The following is a 22,289-nucleotide window of genomic DNA, read 5'->3' as shown; positions in this document are numbered from 1 at the left end:
ATTTCATCTTGACAGCTACTTTCCCGATTCAGACGACCTTCCAAATCACTTTAGACTGTCCTCATTGACTCCCACCCATGCGCGCCATGTGATCCATCGGCAAACTCTGCCACTGCTACCTTGAGAACACACGCAGATGTAACCACTCTTGCCACCTCCACTGTGTCCACCCCTGTAAAAGCCACCATCGCCTCTCATTCGAATTATTTCTTAGTCCTTTGCTTAAAATTGTTTTATTGAGGTGAAATTTACATAACATGAAACTAACCATGTTGAAGTGCATGAGCCAGAAGCATTGGATCACATTTACAGTGCTCTTCAGTCACTACCTCTATCTGGTTCGAAGGCATTTTTAACACCACCTCCCTGTAGCACCCGGCATTAATAACCCACCTGTTGTCTCTATGGACTTGCCTGATCTGGACATGCCATGAAATGGGCTCATAGATCACGTGATGTTTTTGTGTGTGACACCACTCACATAGCATTGTGTTTTAAAGATTCAGCCATGCTAAGGCATGTATCAGTACTGCATTTTTTATGACTGAATAATATTCCACTGTAAAGGTGTGTCACATACTGTCCACTTGTTCGTCCTTCGATGGCTGTTCAGGCTCTTCACATACTGTGGCTGCAGTGAACATTGCTTTGGTGAACATTCATGTATCAGTATCTGTCTCTCTGTTTTCAGTTTTCTTTTCTTTCTTTCTTTTTTTTTTTTTTTTTTGGTTTTTCAAGACAGGGTTTCTCTGTGTAGCTCTGGCTATCCTGGAACTCACTCTGTAGACCAGGCTGGCCTCGCCTGCCTCTGCCTCCCAAGTGCTGGGATTAAAGGCGTGCGCCACCACCGCCCGGCTGTTTTCAGTTTTCTTGGGTGCAAACCTGGGAGTAGAATTACTGGGTTATGTGATTATTCTATTGCTGCAGAATAATATATCAATATTCAAGATATTCATCTTTATTATTCAAGAATAATATTGTATATGTATGTATGTGGTATTAGTACACATATGTGTGCATGTGAAGATGTTCTGTGAGAAAACTTTTCCTAGGGAGATGCAACACACATGTCTTCTCATCCTAGATAGGAAAACTATGATAGATCAAAATATAGATACCACCAAAGTCCAACTTGGTCAACAATGAGTTTACGTCTAAGAGCAGAAATGACTCAAAGACAGCTATATCACCAAAAAGCCCACCTCAGTATGGGTGACAGGTCACCAAAGCTAGGATCCTGGAGCACACTGCCCAGCCTGCAGGCAGCTCAGCATGTTGGAGAGTGTCCTTTCCAAATGACTGTGGTCTAAATCTTTACCAGGCAACTTGGCTGGTTTCTGCTTCTTCCAGGCATCTGATCTGCTGTCAGAGTCTTCTTTGAAGCTTTCACTACCACACCCCTAGATCCTTCCTGGGAGATTAGGCAGGGACTCTACCACTGAGCCACGTCCCCAGCCCCTCACTGGGGGATTCCAGGCAGGGGCTCTACCACTGAGCCACGCCCCCAGCCCTTCACTGGGGGATTTTAGGCAGGGGCTCTACCACTGAGCCTTTGTCTGCCTACGCACAGACCAGAGGTGAATATTGCATGTCTTCCTCAGGGTCTCTACACCTTAATTTTTGAGAACAGGATCTCTCATTGAACTAGGAGCTCAGTGAGTGGCTAGGCAGGCTGGCCAGTGAAAGCCTGGTATCCTTTGTTTTGTTAGGAATAGGATGCTGTGTTTGCAGCACATGCACCCTAACACACACACACACACACACACACACACACACACACACACAAATGAAGAAAGTGTAATCAAATAAACAAGTAAACTACTCTAGCCTGATGCGATGTGCTTTTAATCCCAGAACTCAGGAGGTAGGGGGCTGTCGGTGAGTTTGAGGATAGCCTGATCTATATAGTGAAATTCAGGCCAGCCAACACTATAGAGTGAGATATCTGTCTCAACTTCAGGAGGTTGGGGAGAAAGAAAAGAAAGAAAAAGAGCGCTGGCTGTTCTTCTAGAGAACCTGGAGGTCAGTTTCCAGCATCCGTAAGGTGCTTCACAACCATCTGTAACTATAGTCCGAGGCGTCTTCTGACCTCTGCAGGCACCAGGCACACTCGTTGTGCACACATGCAGACATAAAACTCATACACATAAATTAATCTAAAACTATTGAAAATAACGCTTACTTTGCTGTGTTGTTTGAGCTTTAATAAAACCAAATTCCATGCCAGGCATGGTGGTACAACTCCCGTAATCCCAGTACTGGGAGGTGGAGGCAGGAGGATTAGGAGTTAAAGTATGTATAGGGTGTTGGAGACCAGCTTGGGCAATTTGAGGTTTTGTCATGCACGCACTGACAAAGCCAAGTCTAGCAAAGTAATCAGGCATACTGACCTCTGAGAAACCTGGACCTGTCCTTATACTTGAGAATATCCTCCAAGCTCCGGTACTCGGAGGCCAGGACCCTCCTCTGAGCTTGTACCACACTCTCTTCGGCCCCTCCCTTCTCTGTGGGCGCGGCCTGCCTTGCTGGGAGGGGGGGCGTGGTAGGCGGAGTTAAAATTCTATTTCCGGGATCCTCCCTCCTTCTATTCCAAGGGACCACCTTTTTCTTATGATTGGCAGTATGTCTACCCAATAATCATGGAAAAAAAAACCCATACGCCATGGAGGTCTCCTTACACGTGTTAGGAACGACTCTTGCAACTAGACCAATTGCAAACTTCCGAAGGCGGGTTCTCCTATAGGAGGCGGGACAGAATGACAGGCGTCACTTTTGACTTATGGAAACATGGCTGCCGATAAGACCACACCAATCAGAAGTGAGAGGCCCGGATGTAGGCGGAGCTAAAACTTTGGCGGTTGAACCGCTCGTGAAGAGCAAATACGTGGAGGTGAACAGCGAGTACACGGGTGCTGGTGCGGGCGCGGGCTCCAGGCGCGGGCTCCAGGCGCGGGCAGTGGGGCGTCTCCGGAGCACAGATCCCTTCACGCAGGTGGACGCCAGAACCTATGCAAGCTGGACGTTTCACAGGGTCTTTAATGCACCATGTTGTCGCTCGCGGGATACGCGGTTAGAACTTAGAGGTCCCTTACCGAATACTGCACTAGAGCTTGTGAGGTAGAGCTTTATTTTGTATCTTTTACACCCCGCGGAGTGCGTGGGGGGGGGGTCCCCGAGATGCCGTGAGTTCCGAACTTGAGTTGGTTTGAAGGATGGGGGAAGGAGAAGTCAGGGCAGGAGCTCTCCAGGGTTGAGGCTCCAGGGTTGAGGGTGTGTTCGTTCCTACCCTATGAACAAGAGGCGTAAAGTTTACCGTGTGCACACTCTGAGCAAGTTATTTTACGTGAAATCACTTTTAACCCTCCCCGCTTTCTCTGCAGTGCTAGATAACAAACTTATGCATGTTAGTCAATAGTTCTACCACTACTGCTGAGCTCAAAATGAATTTAATGTTTTGTTTTTGAGACAATGCTTCACTTTGTCTTTGAATGCATATAAATTATTGTGTGTTTGCACAAGTGTGTGATGGAGGGATTCATATCACAGGGTGGGTGTGTAGTGACAGTTTTGGAATTTTGGTTCCTTTAAAAAACACAGAAATACTATAAGAATATGTTTTTGTTTTAATCCCAGGAGTACCAGTTGGACCATCCACAGCTTACTATGATTTGCCACTTGCTCTAGCAGAAAAACGGTTTTGCCAGCTGCTGATTTTTTCGATTGTGTGATGTTTGGAATTCTGGGAAGTTTTAGAGAGCATATACTACTAGGGCCCCAAAGAAGTGTGTCTGTGTCTCTCTCTCTGTGTGTGTGTGTGTGTGTGTGTGTGGTTGTTGGTCATTTAGGAAGGTTGGTTGTAGTTTGTTAGTAGCCGAGGTCAAAGAGGTCAAAGAAGAAACAAAAGGAAAGAAATTAGATTCAGGGGTTTTCCTAATTACCCTCCCTCCTCTGTCCTCGTTTCTTTCCTATCTAGTGTTAGGGGGTGAAACTGGGTGATAAAGTGGGGAAAAGAAGAACCCACAAAGTAGCAGAGACCAGCTACATGGCTGTGGAGATCAAAGGACAGCACTGGAGTCCAATAGCTCCTTCCTCCTTTATGTGGGCCCTAGGGGTCAAGCTCAGCTCTTTAGGTGTGCACAGCAGGAAGCTTTACCCATTGGGTCATCTGGACAGCCCCTCTGAGTGAACCCTGAAACATCATAACAAACCCTACAGCGGTACGTACTTGGTATTCCAGGACTAGGGAGCTGAGGTGGAAGGACTGGCAGTTTGAGGTCAGTCTGGGCTACAGAATGAGTCTGAGGCTTGCTTTCCCTACATGGAGAGACCTCGTCTCAAAATGAAACAAACCAAGAGAAGAGAGGGTGGGCTCTGGTATCTGTTGGCCCAAGTTTGAGCCCTGGCATTGATTCTGGGATCCACTACTAAAATAATATGGCTCTGGGCAAGCTCTTTAATCCTTTCATGCCCAAATTTCATGTTCTGTGGGATCACTTTTCTATACCACTTCCATCACCCTGTTAACCCAGTAGTGCCTCCCAGATGTCTCTTTCCAGTGTCCATCTCTGCCCTGAACTCTGTGCTGTATCCAGAGGCCAACTCTTCTTTGCTTGGAAGTCCAGCTGACATGGAGTTGCCCCCAAATGATTTTTCGGTATCCCAATTCAGCCTGTCAGACCCTTCTCTCAGGTACTTAGGGCCTGGTTCTTCATCATTCCTTCCCTCCCATTAAAAAAAGTGTATACACACACACACACACACACACACACACACACACACACACACGGTGAGACTATCTCAATAAGTTAGGGTGAGGATGAATGTTGCACAGTTGGGAGAGCGCTTTCTTAGCTTGCACAGTTGGGAGAGCGCTTTCTTAGCTTGCCTGAAGCTCTGGCTTTGATCCCCAGTTCTGTGAAAGCCAGCCAGGTGTGGTGATGAGGACCTGTAACCCCAGAATTTGGGAGGTGGAGGCGGAAGGATCAGGAATTCAAGCCAAGCCTGGGTTCCATGAGACCTCTTTGTAAGCAAGTGAACAATCAAGTCCTGTGTTTCTCTGTTAACCCCTCCTGCATCCTGCCTGCTGTTCCCTAGGCCCCACCAGCTCACAGGATCTCCAGGTAGTCAGAGCTCTGTTTTCCCTCTCCACAATCCCACACCTTCGGAAATGCCTTGCTTGCACTATTGGGACCATGAAGGTCTTGGTGTCTTTTGGACATAGCAAATACATGCTTCATACTGCTGTTTCCCCTTCCTCTTGGATTGGCTTCCCCAGATGTCTGAGTGATTTCCCCATTCTTGCCAAGGGTCTGGGTCCGAGGCCTTGCTGGCAGCTTGTCTAGTCACCTGGCTTTACTTTGTCTCTTTCAGAGCCACTACATCCTTTGTTTATTCTTTTGGATTTCTCAGATCTGTCCACTAGTGTTGGGCTCCTGAAGAACACATAGGTAGAAAGTTAGTATGCTAGAGTTACGTACCCTTCCTCTGGTCTCCTCATCAAGGAAGGTGGAGTAGAGAGCTGGGAGGGGCTCCTTCCTGCAAATGGAGTCAGCTGCAGCAATAAACTAGACACACTGTAGTGCCCCCAGGGCCTTGGAGCTGAGACTAGAGAGTGTCAGGAATGACCTTGCATGTATTCCTAGTGCCAAGACATGATCCCCATAGGTTGGCATTCCCCCATAGGTTGGCAAAAAGATCTATGCCAGGCCAAGGTACTGAAGAGACAGGAAAAACAACTATCAGAAAAGTTTGTTTTTATTTATTTATATTCAAGGGACTGGAGCCTTGTACAAGGCGGTGAAGTGCTGTATGACTAAGCAGTGGCCCCAGTCTCTTACTTGTGGATTCTAGGCAAGCTGGCTGTCTTCTGCTGAGCCAAGCTTGCAGGCTGTGGGGATAAAGTTTACGTGGCCTCTGGGCTGTCAGCTAAGAGTGGGCGGTAAGGGGAAGTACCAGGCATCTTGTGCATTGACTAGCTCAGTCCTCACTTTACTACAAAATGGCAAGTACCTTACCCATGGCACACTGGGGGGTGAGTGAGGAGCTTTGATCTGAACCTGTGGGTTCCAGGCCTGCAGCGCTGATCGCAAGGCATGTGCCTGTGCTTGAGTCAAAGGCTGTGAGTCAGTGCTTGAAGAACCTTGGGAGGGAAGCATAGCTGGATAGTGAGTAGGAGATGGCTGCTGTTCCTAACCGTAGGAGCCTTAGTTTCATAGTCTGTAAAATGGGGGGATGATTGTAATGTCACCAGAGTAGTAGAATTAGGATGAGACACTGAGTTGGTAAGTGTGTTTTGGGGACACCCTGGATGTGCTGGGAAGCTGCAGGGTATATTGTAATGGTCTAGATTGTGGGGTGTTCTACACTTGACTTTAGCAGAAGGCAGAGAAACCATGTTCAGTGGCCTGAAGGGCTTTTGTTGCTGGGACTCCTGGGGGTCAGCGGAGGGCAGGCTTCATTGTATGTTGGGGAAGAGCAGGGTGAAGATGGAGAGAGCTCAGGCTAGCTCATATTCATCCAGAGTTAGGGAGAACAACTCAGAGTGGGGTGGAGGTCAGGCTATGTGGCATGGTGTGGTGTGTAATATTCTTGTGAGAACCCAGTAAGGCTAGAGATGGGTGGGGGTATAAAGTGGCTTGTGGGCAAACAGCCTAGGGTGGGCTGTGGACAGCGGTTTGCCCATGGTGATGGTGGGGTGCAGTGGTAGGGCAAGCCCAGAGTGCTTCAGGGTTCTCTTTTCTACTGAAATTTTGGAGCACGGTTCTGGGAGGAGAGCAGTGACCTGTAGCCCCCCTACCCCCCACTCCCCCGCATTGATTGATCCCTACTTCATTCTATTCTCCTGGCTTGAGGCGAGGGGAACCAGCACATTGCTTCTCTCCATTGCCCTCCACATTCTCTTAGGACCCTGCCCCCTGAATTTTCTGTCTGAATTGTCATGCCCCCTTTTATTCTGCTTCAATTCTGCCTACACATTCAAAGTTCTAGCCCACGCACACATCACTTTCTGCCTGTGTTCCATATCCCCGTATTTTACCTGAATTCTGCCCAAACTGTACCTAACGCCCTCCCCTGACCCACAGGCTCACACGTTTACTGCCTTCCCTCCCCCACAAACACAAGGATGCTGGTCAGAGTGGGATTAGAAGAGAAGCCCAGAGAGATGGGCAGGCTGGATGTCAGTGACCAGGATGAACTTCAGGTCCTTTAGCACATATGGTATGAGCAGGTAGAGGGAGGGAGTCTCAAGGAAGTGAGAGGGACTGGGCCTGGATAGTCTCAAAGGTGGGGAGGGCTGCCCAGGGGAAGAGAGGAGGCTGGGGGGGGGGTTCCACCCTTGCCAGGCCTTGATATCACACCCCAATACTACAGGCACATGGGATACCCCTTGACCCACTTCTGCCACAACCTCTTGGGGTTGCTCTCACACACACTAACAGTCTCCCAGCCTCCAGCCCTCACTAAGGGAATCTCAATCTCTTTCCCAGGGCTACAGGTCACTGTAGTTTCCCAGGGCTACAGGTCACTAGTGGTTTGGCTCCCACCATGCGCGGCAGCACAAGGAGCAGGAAGTAGAGGTCTGCCAGGAGAGGGGTCCTGAGACAGGAGGAGAGGAGTGCTCTGGGAGGGAGTTGGGGCTAAGGAGGGAGCTGGCCAGAGTGTAGGCCTGGTTTGTGGAGTTCTTGCCTGGCAATAGCTAAGGGACATTTTCCAAGCCTCTAAGAGGTGATGGGAGGGAGTGTAGGTATGCATCGAGGAGAGTGGATTTTAGGCCTGTTATTTAGAGGGTGAATGTCTGGACCTAGGTGGTGGGAGTGAGCCCCAGATGCTGGGCAGGGCTGTGTGACCCAAGTGATGCAGGCTGGAGGACAAGGTCAGTTTGACAATGGGGCTGAGGGAGCACGGCTCCCTAGGACTTCTACCTTAAGTGCTCTAGTAAACTGCTGCCGTGGCTGCCCTGTGCGGTGGCGGTGGCGGTGGCGGTGGCGGTGGTGGCAGATGCTTCAGCTGACTGCTGTGCGGCGCTCAGGTCTCTGGGTGGGGCCAGAGATAATACTCCAAGCTTCAGAACTCCTAGAAAGTAGAGGCGTAATTGCTACGGGCTTCCAGATTTTATGAAGTCCTCCATTAAAAAACGTTCCAGAAACCAGAGTCCCAAGCCAACATGGCTGTGTGTATTTTCTTCAAACCTGTTCCAAAACCAAACCAAACTAAACAATAGCAGTGATGCCAAAGCCACCACTACTACCACTAAAAACCCAAAGTTGGAACTTTGTGGTGTTGGCTGCGTTTTGTTTTGGGGATAGGATTTCTGTTTTGAGATCTTGTTATGCAACCCAGGCTGGCCTCAAACTTTTGGCAACATTTTCTGCCTCTGAGTGCTGGGATAGCTGGTGTGCACCATCATGCAGAGCAGAGTCAGTTTCTGGATCTATCGTTCATCTCAGGAGAATGAGGTCACTGTTCTGTGCCTTATTTCTTGTCTGAAAGATGAGTTTAAAAAATGATGCCTTCCTACCAGAGCTGTTAATGAGGATTAAACTGGGTAACCGCATATAAAGCACAAAGAACTGTGCTGGGTGTGGCCATTCCAGAACTGGGAGGCTGAGTCAAACCAAGTCTCGAAAGACCAAGGTTGAGGGACTTGGCTGGGCTCAGTGCTTAAGAGCGCTGGCTGTTCTTCCTGAGGACCTGGTTCAATTCCCAGCACCCGCATGGCAGCTCACAACCATCTGTAACTCCAGTTCTGGAGGCAACACTGTCTTTTGGCATCTGTAGACACCAGGAGTGCCTCTAGATCTGTCTTGTCCCCATTTTCAGGGACCCTGGCCATGGACCAGCCAGCTGGCCTGCAGGTGGACTACATCTTCCGGGGTGTGGAGCATGCTGTGCGGGTGGTGGTTTCTGGGCAGGTACTGGAGCTGGAGGTGGAGGACCGGATGACAGCTGACCAGTGGCGTGGAGAGTTCGATGCCAACTGTGAGTATGCCTGCTGGGTGGGCTCCCCTCCCGTTGCCCTGAGGTCAGCTTCCTCCCAAAGCTGAGGCTGAGCCCAGCTGTGCTCTTGCCTCTCCTGAAGCTCTTCAAGGTGGGTTGGGAGTGTGGGTCCTGTTGATCTGCCAGAAGCAATGGGGGGTGGGCAGAGCTGGAGAACCTGAGCATGTTGCCTTTGGGCTGGGCAAGTGGTCAGACCTCAGGAGGAACTTTTCTTTCCACTCAGTCATTGAAGACTTGACTCATAAGACAGGGAACTTTAAACAGTTCAGCATCTTCTGTAACATGCTGGAGTCGGCCCTCACCCAGGTAAGGACCAGCTTCAGGGACGGAAGTTTTTGTTACCCAGAATTTGGGGTGTGAGACTGCATGGTTACTTGATGTATGCAGGGTGCTTGGCTGTCAGAGCTTCTTTTGCACATGCCCAGTGGGTCTGATTCTGGTGACAGTTACCCTCACAAAAAAACCAAACCAACCAAACAAAAGTATTGCTGGGGGTGTGACTCCATGGTAGAGTGCTTACTTAGCATGCTAAAGCCTCCGGTTAGATCACCAGCACCTCATGATCTGCCATGATGATGTATGTCTGTAATCCCAGAATTTATGTGGTGGTGGTTAGAGGATGAGAGGTTCAAGGTTTCCCTTGCCTACTAGTGGGATGGAGGCCAGCCTGGAATTTGAGAGACCCTGTCTCAAAATGATAAAACAAGGGGAGCTGTGGCAATGGCAGTTAAGAGCACTGGCTGCTTTTCCAGAGGACTCGGGTTCAGTTCCCAGCACGCACCTCAGGCAGTTTACAACTGCGTGTAACTTCTTTTGCAGTGGTTCTTACGACACCATCTGACCTCTGAGGGCACTTGCACTCGTATGTACATACCCCTCCAAGAATTAAAAGTAAAATAAAGGCTAAAACCAAAAAAGAAAAGAAAAGTAGATTCAGGTCCCAGGGAAATGTAAAGCAGAGAGGAAAAGCGTTCCATGGATGATGTTCTTGTTAAGATATTGGCGAAGGCTGGCGAGCTGGCCTAGTAGGTGGAAAGGTGCAGCTTGGCGACCTGAGTTCCACCTGGTGGAGGGACAGAACAGAATTCTGGAAGTTGTTCTCTGACTTCCACATGTAGCACATGAATGCAAGCATTCACTTGCATGCATGCACGACACACACACTAGTACTATTAAATAAAATATGCAATAATGTTTATGTTAGAAGTACTGTTTGTTCTTACAGGTGTACATTTTCAGGGAGTTCATAATTTTTTTTTTTTAAATTCTGAACCTTTTTTTTTTTTTTTTGAGACATTGTCTCATGTCATGTAGTCCAGGCTGCCCTAGAACCCTCTGAGCTTACTGTGTAGCCAGGGATGATCCTGAATTCCTCATCTTCTTGCTTCTGTCTTCCAGTACCTGGAATACAGGTCAAGGCAGCATTGTGGTCTTGTGTATGTGGTGCTGGTGGCTTAAATGGTGCTGGGCTGGAACCCAGGGCTTTGTGCATACTGGGCAAGCATGCTACCAACTTAACCCCTGCCACAGTGTTTTGGAGAAGTGGCTCAATGGCTAAGAGAACTTCTTGCTTTTGCAAAGAGCACAGGTTGGTCCCCAGCACCCACACAGGGTGGCTTACAATAGTCTAAATAACAGGCAGTGAACGGCCTAATATGGGTGCTGGGAATCGAACTCGGGTCTTCCAGAAGCACAGCACAACTCTTAACCTTTGAGCCATCATCTCTCCAGTCTCCTGACTGCATTGGTGTGGACTGCTTGTCTGCACTAACACACTAATGTGCACAGGTATATCTTCTGGAAAGTTAGTTGCCAGGGCATTGGCCACCTTATCAGGTGGCTTTTATTGCGTGCCTGTCATCTCAGCATAGGGAAGGTAGAGGCAGGATGATCAGAAGGCCATCCTTAGCTACAAAGTGAGTTCAAGGCCAGCCTGGGTTACATGTGATCCCCATCTCCCCCAAACTAGAAAACACCTCAACCCCAAACCACACAAAACCCCACTGATGGGTCTTGCACTTTCCATGGGATGTGTGACCTGTACTACTCCGTAATGCTGTGTGTGGGAAGTGACTGTCTATGAGTTACTTAGAAAACCTGAATGCTGGCCCATTTCATCCACTGCTGCCACTGCTTGATTCCTTTCTTTCTGACCCCCTTTCTCTCTATTTCTCTTTCCTTTTTTCTTTTTTCTTGTCTTTTCTTTCCCTTTCCTTTCTTTCATTTCATGTAGCTCAGGCTGGTCTTAAACTTGCTATGTGGCTGAGGAGAACCTTGGACTCCTTCCTTATCCTCATACCTCCACCTCCCCAGTGCTGAGAAGACAGGCATGTGCCACCAAGTCCAGGCTTTGGCTGAATTTCTACTAAGGGGTCAGTACTCACCAGTACTTTGTACTTGTTAGTGTGGCTGTGCACAGCAGGAAGGACATGTGTTGTTTCTCTTAGGAAAATGGTTTGGCCTTGTGACCCTGCATGTGTCTGATAGCTCTACAGACTCGCAGGTGTGAGGTGCCTCGGTACTTAGATTCTCTCCAGTATATTCCTCCAGTCATGTCTTCCTGCCTGCCATTGGTCAGTGTCATGCCCACCAATCTCCTTGTCAGGAAGCTCGGGCACCCTGTGACCTGGCACAGTGTCTGGGAGGGTGGCTGTGGTCCTAGGGTGGCTGTGAATGTCCTTGGCATCTCCCTTCCTTCTCTTCCTCCTCCTCTCCCACAGAGCAGTGAGTCTGTCACCCTGGACCTGCTCACTTACACAGACCTGGAGTCTCTGCGCAGCCGCAAGCTGGGGGGCCGTCCGGGTGCCTTGGCCTCCAGGTCGGCCCAGCTCAACTCCAAACGCTACCTCATCCTCATCTATTCTGTGGAGTTTGACAGGTGGGCACGGGGCCTGGCTCGGGTAGGTGGCAGGGGTGGGAGGAGCCCCAGTGCCAGGTGGCTGGAATGATTTTACTTCACCTGCAGAGTCTGTGGGCTTTGTGTCATTTTACTGTTGTGACTGGCTGCAGGTGGCAGAATGGTCAGTGCTGTTTCCTTACGCTATGCAGTTGAACATGCCTTGCACATGGTAGGCAAGTTCTCTGCCCCAGCTACGTCCTCAAGTGCTTTAAACACAATCATTTACCACACAGCTATCCAAATTGCAGCTCAGATTCCTGTTAGGGACGTGAAATCTTTCTGTTTTGTTCTCTGTGTATTTGAGGAAGGAACAGGGCTATATAAGCCCTCAGCGGGTCACTCACAGGTGGCCCAGAAGTCGCCGTATCCTGGGAACTGGAGCTAGACCTCTGTAAGAGCAGCCAGTGCTCATGACTGCTGAGCCATCTCTCAAGCCCCTTCCCTTTAAAAAGTTTTTAAAATCTCTTATTTTATGTGTATGGATGTTTTGCCTGTACATATGTCTGTATACCTCAAGCTGTAGTGCCTGCAGAGGCCAGAAGAGGGCATTACATCCTCTGGGGCTAGAGTGAAGTTGTAGGTGCTGGGAATGGAACTTGGGTCCTTTGCAAGAACAGCAAGTATTTTAAACATTGAGCTATCTCTCCAGTCATTCTGTGCCTCTCACTTTTGTTATTTATTTTTGCCCATCTTTATTTTTAAAGAGAGATTCTTGCTATGTAGTCCAGCCTGGCCTCAAACTCATGGAAGTCCTCTAGCCTCAGCCTCCTGAGAGCTTGGATTACAGGCTGGAGCAAGCACACGTAGCCAGGAATGGTTCTTGAGTAGCTGGGCATCAGGGTCTGTGTGTCCTGGTACCTGGGCTGGTGCCTGGGCTAGTGACTGGGAAGCTGGCAATCCCATAGGATCTGCATGGTGGGCCCCCACCTGAAGGCATCCTGACATTGCTCCAGCTCAGGGCCGACTTAGCTCAGGCCAGATAGTGTCTTTCTGGGAGATGCTGGGTTATGTTGTGTTTGAAGATAGCTCTTCCTGTAGAGTTCATGTGACAGTGCCTTCTCTGCAGGCATGACAGGACAGTCAGGCAGCACTGTCTAGCCAGCCAGGTGTCCTCAGAATCCTGGAGGCAGAGGCTCAGAGGCACCAGAGCTTAAATGACTTGGCACAATGGTATGTGGGACAAAGAACCTAGAATCAACCACTTTCCCAGCACTCAGGAGGAAGAGGCAGGTAGATCTCTTAAGTTTGAGGTCAGCCTGGTCTATGTAGAGTTCCAGGACAGCCAGGGCTACACAGACGTTGTCTTAAGAACCCAAACAAGTGAAACACCAAGAATGCAAGCTCCTGGGGACTGCAAATGCTTGTGTTTTTTGACTCACAGACCTGTGCTCTCGGGTAGGTGGATCTTGGCCTCTGAGATGCCATGGTTCTGATCCCCTCTCTCAGGATTCACTACCCGCTGCCCCTCCCGTACCAGGGTAAGCCTGACCCAGTGGTCCTGCAGGGCATCATCCGCTCACTGAAGGAGGAGTTGGGTCGCCTTCGAGGGCTGAATAACGGCCAGGATGCTCGGGAGACAGAGATCTGGCACCTGAGGGAACAGTGAGTCTGGGGTGTGTGTGGTGGATGGGGGTGTGGTTGATGAGACAGGCACTGTCTGTCATCTGTTTCCTTGGGAACACTGACCCTCTCCTTCTGAACCCTGCCTCTGCCTTTTGTTGGGTGCTGGGGATTCAGCACGGATTGACAGCCCTGGCTCTGTCTTCCTGGGCCCCAGGCCAGTAAGGGAGATGTGCAGATGGAGATTCAGCGTATGGGGTCCCAGAAAGAGGGACAGAAGCAGAAGCATCATCAGCCAAGGTGATGCAAGCCAGGCTGGAAGGTGGGCTGAATAGCCTTCACCCTGACCTCTTGGTGTTGCCTGGCTCTCCGCCCGGGGTACCTAGCCAGTCACCACATGAACATGTAATTAGATATGGATCAGGTGAGGAGGCGGCACAGAGGGAGCTGTGACCAGGATCTGTTAGGTCTTGAGGTGGGTTAGGTGAAGGAGTTAGGAAGAGTGTGCTAGGTTGAGGAAGCAGCATATGCAGAGTCCATGAGGCCGGTGTGACAGTGGTGAGAGCAGGAAGAGATTGGAGGCTTCCGGCACACTTACTGACTCCTGCTGTGTTCTGTCATCTCCAGGCAAGGGTTTGGTTTCCACCTGGAAATGGCCAATTCTTTAAGGAGGTCTTTAAAAAAATTAAGTGTGTTCATTGTGTATAATGTGAATGGTGAGTACGTGTATGTTTTGGGGTACACATACCATGGATGTGTATGGAGTCAGTATTCTATATTTACATGGCTTCCAGGGGTAAAATTCAGGTTGCCAGGCATGCGTCACGGACCAGCAAGCACACTGAGCCAGCTTGTGGATCCCCTTTTTCTTTCTTTAGAGAAAAAGTCTTAGGTATTCAAGACTGGCCTTAAGCTCTCTGTAGTCAAGGATGACTTTGAACTCCTGATGGGCCTGGCTTATGTAGTGCTGGGATCCAATGTGTGTTAGCACCATGTGTGTTAGCACCATGTGTGTTAGCACCATGTGTGTTAGCACCATGTGTGTTAGTACCATGTGTGTTAGCTAACCAAGTCACGTCTCAGTCCCAGACTACTGTTTGTAAGATTCATGTTCTTATGTATTTGTGTCTGTGTGAGGGTTTGTGCACATGTGTGGATCCATGGAATTCAGACAGTGGCTGTCCTCACAGGAGCCCTATGAGACAGGCATTGCTGTCATCACCATGTTCAGAGATGCTAGGGGACTTCCGCAAGGCACACAGCAAATTATATGGCCAGGCTATGCCTCGGATGCAGCCAGAATTTTGGCACTGTTGGCACATAGGTGCTGGTCCACCTGAGTGCCAAATGCTGCCAGAGAGGAATGGCCTTCTCTTGAGGGTGGGGATGTGCAGGGTGGCAGGCCCCATGGGTACTGCTGATCAGAGGCGAGGTGGAGGAAGGGCACAGTGGGAGGCTGGGGCCTCATCCTCCATCCAGGCCATACCTGTATGCACTTCCCAAATTGACCACAAGGTTATGACCTCTACCTGTCTACAGTACTGGAGAGGGCACCTTGAAATCTCTGAGCTGGTGGTGTCTCCCCCTGTCCTGTTCCGACTCTGCCAGTCCCTCTCTTGGAACTCAAGGCTTGCTATACAGACCAGGCTTACCTTGATCTGTTGGCCCTCTTCCCTCTGTTCTAAGTGCATGTGTTACCACCTCCCCACAAAAAACTCCTCAGGAGGAAGCTGCCCTACAGGGGTGGTAGTCCAGGCATAAGGCAGAAGGGCCATGCTGACAAGTGTCCATTCTACAGAGGTTGGTGGTAGAAAGAGAATGGCGGAGAATGGGGGTTACAGGTGTGCCTTGCTCAATGTGTGTGTACACTTACTTTAAAAACAAAACCAAACTTTCTATGTGTTTGCTAGTTAGGCAAGGCTATCACTGCCTCTGCCTCCCAAGTACTGAGATTATAGGTGTCCACCATGTTTTGCTCTTGTCTTGTTCCCCTCCTTCCGTCCTTGTATGGGTCAGGGTTTCTCTGTGTAGCCCTGGCTGGTCTGGAACTCGCTCTGTAAACCAGGCTGGCTTGAACTCAGAGGCCCACCTGTCTCTGCCTCCCAAGTGCTGTGATCAAAAGTGTGCGCCACCACATTTTGTCACTTCTTGAGATTGTTGGCTAGACTGATGTATTAAGGGATGACCTAAGTTCATAATTCTTTCACTCTTGTTGGCTGGAGTAAAGAAGCATGTCCCTGAGGTGTGTTTCCCCAGGAGTGATCACTGCTGAGTCTTTTTGCTCATCTCTGACAGAACATAGAGTTGGCTTCCATTCTCCACAGACAGGTAGCTTAAAACATTGGAGTAGGTTGCTGTTAAATTAAAGGTGCACACACACCTTTAATTTTAGTACTGTGGATGCAGAGGCAGGCGATGGATCTCTGTGAGTTCTAGGCCAGCCTGGTCTACAGAAGAGTTCAGGACAGCCAGGGCTACACAGAGAAACCCTATTTGGAAAGACAAAGCAAAACAACAAAAACAAAACAAACCAAAACCCTCCAAACAACAACAACAATGACAACAAAAACAAAACATTGGAGTGGGTCAGTGAGATAGCTCATCCTGTAAAGGTGCATGCCATCGAGCCTGCTGCTCTGTGTTCAGTCTCTGGGACCCACGTGTTAGAAGGGGAGAACCAATTCCCACTCATTGCCCTCTATTCCACATGAACGCTATAACACGTGGGTGTGTCTTGTGCATACACACAAATAAACACAATGAAAATAAAACCAAATGAAAAACCACTGCAAGTGTATTCTGTCTCCCTCTGGAGGCAGTGTCTGAAATGGTGTTCACTGGGCTGCAGCGCAGGCATCAGTGGGCCATCTTCCCGTAGGCCCTTGGGAGGATCCCTTTCTTGCCTCTCCAATACCTGGGAGCTGCAGCTGTTCTGTGGCTTATGTCCTAGCACTCTGGTCTGAGCCTCTGTGGTCACATTTCCCTCCCCTCTTCTGTATCTAATCGTTGTGATCTGCCCTGGTAATTCAGGAGAGTTCTTTTGTCTCACCATTCATATCAGATCTATAAAAGTCACTTGTTGCCAAATAGTGGAATGTTCACAGGTTCCAGGAGAAGACCTGGGCATGGTGCAGGGTGTGCAGGGAGGCAGTATTCAGTTCATAGATGTGACCTAATATATCCATTGCAGTGGAGTTTGATCTCATGTTGGTGTTGTCTTTGGCCAGGTGGACCTGTTCATGTTGGGTTCTATATCCTTTTGGAAGAGCTCCAGGAATCTTTTGTTTTTCAAGTCCCAGACATAGGACCCAGACCTTGTGCATGTTAGGCGAGTGTTCCACCACTGACTGATCTATACCCATACTGGGGGATCTAGGCAGGTGCTCTACCACTGAGCCACGCCCCCAGCCCCTCACTGGGGGATCTAGGCAGGGGCTCTACCACTGAGCCACGCTCCCAGCCCCTCACTAGGGGATTCTAGGCAGGGGCTCTACCACTGAGCCACGCCCCCAGCCCCTCACTGGGGGATCTAGGCAGGTGCTCTACCACTGAGCCACACCCCCAGCCCCTCACTGGGGGATCTAGGCAGGGGCTCTACCACTGAGCCACGCTCCCAGCCCCTCACTAGGGGATTCTAGGCAGGGGCTCTACCACTGAGCCACGCTCCCAGCCCCTCACTGGGGGATTCTAGGCAGGGGCTCTACCACTATTTTTCCAATATGTTTTATTTATTTTATCAGGAGGTAATGTTAACATGATCTGTTGTTACATTTATAATTTTTTTTTTTTAGTAGAAAGGGCCAGAAGGCAAGTACAGTCTTAGAAAAGGAATATACTTTCTGTTCTTTTTCCTTGAATTTACATCCATTTTTTTTCGGATGCAGAAAAATCAGTTTCCAAGGAAAGTAACAGTTTTTTAAATGATTATTTTTGTCTGATGTGCATTGGTGGTTTGCCTGCATTCCTGTCTCTGTGATGTCGTCAGATATCAGATCCCCTGGAACTGGAGTTACAAGACAGTTGTGAGTTCCACGAGGGTGCTGGGCCCTTTGAAGGAGGAGCCAAAGCTGTTAGCTGTCGAGCCATTTCTCCAGCCCCAATAGCAATTATTTTCTTTATCCTGAACAATAACAAGGCAATCACCAATGAGACTTTGGAGGAAAGGTTAGATTTCTTTGCAGCCCTGAATTTCTTTGACCCCGATTTTCTTTGGTCCTGAATCTGTGTATCACATTTGCTAAAACCCTGTATTCTAGTCACATCATATCATTCTGCAGTGTTATTCTTCCTTTGATGTACTTTTGTTTCTTGGAGCCTGTTGATTGTCCCCTCCCCGCAACCCTGGTGATAGTTCCTGAGGCAGGAGGATTGCTTGAACTCAGAAATTCAAGATCAGTCTGAGCAATATAGCCAGAGCCTACATAAAGTATTTTCATAGTTCCAGAGTCAAGGGTGCATCCAGAGAGGCCCAGTTTCTCTGTCTGTTCCTTCCCTCTCCCCATAGGCAGCCCCTTCTCTATTTGAAAGTTTTTCATTTAAGCTTTTTAAAGATACGAACAAACTCAGATCATTTTTAGCCCCTCCCATTTCTTTTTACAAAAGAGGACTTGGTGCATATATTCTGCACTGTGTGAAATAGTGAATATCAGCTCTCCTTCCTTTTCACGGAGGCGCTTCACTGTGGATGTGCAGGGAGATTCAACTAGCTCTGTCCATGGACACTTGGTTACCTTTGCTTCTTGCTATTTATGCGCAGCAGGGAAGGAAGCATACGTGGCGTTTTCTTAAGGGTCTTTGAGCAGAGTAGCGATCTGCTCAGTGTTTTTGGCTGGCAAATAAGATGATCTGGCTGGGAAAGGCTTGGAGGTGGGAACAAGGTCAGTTGGGCTAGGCTTGCTGCAGGCATCTTTTAGGGAGGTCACCATGTCACTAGGGCAGATGTGCCTGCCCTGGTGGATGGATGAAAGTGAAATGACTTCAGTATCCTTCTTGTTTTGGAGGGAGTTGACAGGAACAGACCCTTGACCGGGGACTGTATTCCTTCTTCCTGGGGAGCCTTGGGGATTGTCATCTGTGGAGCAGCGGGCAGGGACTCTCAGTGCTCAGTTTCCTTCTCCGCCTCGCAGGGTGACCCGCTTGTCGTCCGAGAAGCGAGAGCTGGAGGCGCAGCTGGGCCGTACCCGAGAGGAGGCTCTGGCAGGTCGGGCAGCTCGCCAGGAGGCCGAGTCGCTGCGCGGGCTGGTGAGGGGCCTAGAGCTGGAGTTGCGGCAGGAGCGCGGTCTTGGGGGTCGGCCCGCTGGCCGCCGCAGCCAGGATTGTCGCCGACTGGCTAAGGAGGTGAGGGGGCGGATGCGGGAGGGGGCGCCGCGGTGGACCTCTGCCTGCTCTGGACCTCGGTGGTCCCTGTTTCCCTCCGCAGCTCGAGGAGGTGAAGGCATCGGAGCGCAGTCTGCGTGCAAGGCTCAAGACACTGAACAGCGAGCTGGCCCTGTACAGAAGGGGGTGAGAGGCGTGGCCTGTGGGGAGGTGGGGCTAAAGGAGGGGTGGAGTGAGAAAATGGCTTTGGGAGGTGGTAGGGTCCTGTGGAGAATTTAGTAGGGCCTGGAGGTAGGTCGGTGGGTGTAGGGTGAAGCCTGAGGGCCTAGAGATCCCAGAGCTAACTGCTAACCTTGATAGGCATAGGAAGGGCTTCCAGGGAGCTGTGAGAGAAGGAAGACCTCGGAAAGAGGGGTCTGGCGAAGGTGTTAGGATGTAGGGAAGTGGCAGGTCCTGGAAAGGACTTGGAGAAGGTGTGGTTTAGAAAGGTATCTGTGAACTGGGTGGTAATGTTTGGGGAGATAGAATGTGGGCCTCAGGGTACAGAGGAGGTGCATGTGACACCAGAGTGGGGGTGGGTTAGTGGATGGGAAGCTGATGGTGGACTCCATGCTCCCAGGAGACGCACCTTGCTGCCGCCGCCGGTTGCAGCTAGGGAGGACCGAGCTTCATCGTCTCGGGAGCGCTCTACCTCTCGTGGTCGCGCGGCCACTCGCTCCTCGTCGCGGGAGAGCAGCCGTGGGGCCCGGGGTCGCGGCCGGCCGGCACACCCCTCGCCCTCACCCACAGGTCAGTGACCACCCCCGCTTGCTGTGGAGAAGGCGAAATGGTCTAGGGACGACAGGTACGGGCCGGTTTGTAAGCCAGCCTCCTCCCTACACTGTCTAGGTAGTCGTGCGCCCCGTTTTGACCCCACGGCCTTTGTGAAAGCCAAGGAGAAGAAGCAGAGAGAGATCAGGATGAAGTAAGTCAGTGCCAGTTTTCCACCTGTGTTCTGTGCTGGGTCCTTACCGCACTTCTTCCCACCTCTCACCAACCTGTAGCTAAACCTTGTCTCCTCTTCTCTGGGCTCCCACTTCTCTACACCCCCACCCCCTTTCCTTCATTTTCCGTACCGAGCTAACCTCTCGGGTCACCTAACTCTGCTTTCCTCTGCTCCCATCTCCTCCCTTGGTCCTGCTCTCTTTCCTTGTCGCTGTTACCCCTGCACCGTGATTCAGTCCCTTCTCGTGGCCCCGCCCCTCCTGATCTCGTTTTGTTCTCCTAACCCCTTAGGTGCACTGCTCATTTTTTCCCACCCTCACATATCAGCGTCTCCAAGTGACCTCTGGCTGGCCACCGACTCTGGCTGTGGCTGGTTCCAATCCCCGCAGTGCACATTCCTAGTCTCGTTTTCTAGGCAGCAGCAGCAGCAGCGGAACCGAATGGGCAGTGGAGGAAGCGGGGACGGTCCGTCCGTTTCATGGTCTCACCAGACTCGGCCCGCTGCTGCTGTGACCGGCCGAGGGGACGCAGCTAACCGCTCCCGGAACCGCAGCTCCTCTGGTAACCAGCTTGGAGAGGCAGTGTCGCGGGCTGCGGGCAGTGGGCGGGCCATGTGGTCTGTGGGCCTCACGCCCTTCGTCTCCCCCTAGTGGACAGTTTCCGCAGCCGCTGCTCGTCAGTCAGCTCCTGCAGCGAGCTGGAGGATTTCTCCCAGTCAGTTTCCAGAAGGTAATGCTTGGACTGGGGGAAAGAACACTTTGGAAAGGGTGCCTGGGGAGAGTGGAAGCAGTCTTTTTCAGGGAAATTAGATGATGGAGGTTGCAAGGCTTAAAACCACGAAGTGGGTCAGGAGGGAGGTACCGAAGATAACTCTGTGGTCCTTTTCTAGTCGTCGCTGCCGTGGCCGAGGGAAACCACCCAGTCCCACACCCTGGAGCGGGTCCAAGACGGTGAGGCTCATTCCCAGGCTGGGAGATGGGGAGGGCAGTATTTAAGCTACAGAAGATCAGCCATCATTTATATTCTGTGATTCTCTATCCTGGGGATACCGGGCTGTAGAGGGGACTCTAGAATGACCCTTGAAGCAGGGTGTTTGGGTAGACAAAATCTTAGTGGCCACAATATGTTGTTTTAAGTTTTGGACTGAGGACGTGGCTCAGTTGGTAGGATGTCCCCCTAGCTAAAGGCTCTGGGGTCCATATAAAGTGGGTATAGTGACATTGTCAAACCAGCACTCGGGAGGTAGAGGCAGGAGGATTCAAAGTTTAAAATCAGCCTTGGCTACAGAGTGAGTTTGAGGCCCACGTGAGTTACATGAGATCTTGTGTCAGAAGAAAAAAAGGAAAAATATTCTTGTCTCAAGTAATGGCAGCTCCTCCAGCCTGGCCCGTCTTGTGTCGTGACTCAGGAAGCCTGGTTAGCCTCTCTGCGCCTCAGGCCTCCTGTTCATCCCTTGGATGGCTCTTGTGTCAGGAGGAGGCTCTTGATATAGTGGCGACCTGGAGATCCTCAGATTCAGAAGTCCCTGTGGGACTTGGGGAATAGGAGTAGAAGGGGTTTGCCTGACCCATTTCCTGCCTCTCGTCACCAGAAATCTACCACTCGAGAACGGAATAATCACCAGAGACACTTGGCCAGTTCTGGGGGCTGGGTCCCCATGAAAGGTGAGCCCAGGGTGTCCCATATTTGTCCCTCCTGTCCCCTTCTTCTCTCATCCCAGAACCCTTTGGAGGTGATAACAAGGGCAGTTTATTGGTCCTTGCTGCACTGCCCTTCATGGTCCCCACCCCGAACCTTTGTTTACACAGAGTACAGTTCCGACTACCAGGGAGCTGACATGGCTGAAATAGATGCCCGCCTGAAGGCTTTGCAGGAATACATGAACCGGCTGGACACCCGTTCATGACTCTGGAGAGGTGGTACCTTGATTTCTCATTCTACCACTACCATCAGTGGGTCTGGTGTGGAGGCAGTGCCCCTTCCATGTTCCACATCTCCAGGTGCTCCTGGAGTCTCAGGTGTGTGAGACCCTGACTCCCTCCTCTCCCAGGAATGCATTCTAGGAGAAGAGGGTATGTATTTTGTAAATAAATATGGTTGTTCTTGGGACCCCCTAGCCTGTGATTCAAGGGTAGGCCTGGAGTGGGCAGAAGTGAGGATGGAGTTGACAGTGCTAACTAACCTGGAGGCAGGAGGGCAGCAGTGAACCCTGTGTCTCCAGAGGAGTCCGAGCAGAATTAGATGTGCCTGGCTGTATGGCAGGGGACTGGGATCTTGCAGCATGGCCCATATTGTCTGTTTCTTTTGAAAGGCTGTGGGTGACATTGGGACCTGCCTGGTATTGATTTCTGGGCTCTCACAGGAGACCTCTAGGTTCTAAGCTGCAATGTTGGTTCTGAGCCAAGCTCTCTGGGGTCTTAGTTCAGCATTGGGCTGTTGGGTTTTCCCACACAGTGAGAATGGAGTGGAGTGAGCAGGAGGAATAGCCCGAGATGTGTGCAGAGACAGTGAAAGGGTGGTGGTCGAGCTTCAC

General features: G+C 50.4%; 1 protein-coding gene across 4 annotated transcripts; it reads left to right on the top strand.

The window, feature by feature from the left end:
- The first annotated feature begins 2,761 nt into the window (after window positions 1-2,761).
- Window positions 2,762-21,865, top strand: Ccdc61 (coiled-coil domain containing 61). 4 transcript variants are annotated; one of them, XM_076928489.1, is made up of 15 exons: window positions 2,840-3,117; window positions 3,634-4,689; window positions 8,821-8,979; window positions 9,221-9,303; window positions 11,718-11,875; window positions 13,343-13,498; window positions 18,583-18,793; window positions 18,876-18,958; window positions 19,392-19,561; window positions 19,661-19,736; window positions 20,172-20,317; window positions 20,407-20,485; window positions 20,646-20,706; window positions 21,348-21,420; window positions 21,565-21,865. In XM_076928489.1, the coding sequence occupies exons 2-15, from the start codon at window positions 4,644-4,646 to the stop codon at window positions 21,660-21,662; spliced, it is 1,599 nt and encodes a 532-aa protein (XP_076784604.1). In that variant the 5' UTR covers window positions 2,840-3,117; window positions 3,634-4,643; the 3' UTR covers window positions 21,663-21,865. The 4 variants fall into 4 exon arrangements, with proteins under 4 accessions (XP_076784609.1, XP_076784604.1, XP_034341176.1 ...); XM_076928494.1 differs by lacking the exon at window positions 3,634-4,689 and having other exon boundaries at window positions 2,762-2,890; XM_034485285.2 differs by lacking the exon at window positions 3,634-4,689.
- Window positions 21,866-22,289: the final 424 nt, after the last annotated feature.

The sequence above is a fragment of the Arvicanthis niloticus genome, chromosome 1 (assembly GCF_011762505.2).
Source record: "Arvicanthis niloticus isolate mArvNil1 chromosome 1, mArvNil1.pat.X, whole genome shotgun sequence".
In the NCBI taxonomy this organism is placed as follows: Eukaryota; Metazoa; Chordata; class Mammalia; order Rodentia; family Muridae; genus Arvicanthis; species Arvicanthis niloticus.
This window is presented reverse-complemented; position numbering and strand designations above follow the sequence as displayed.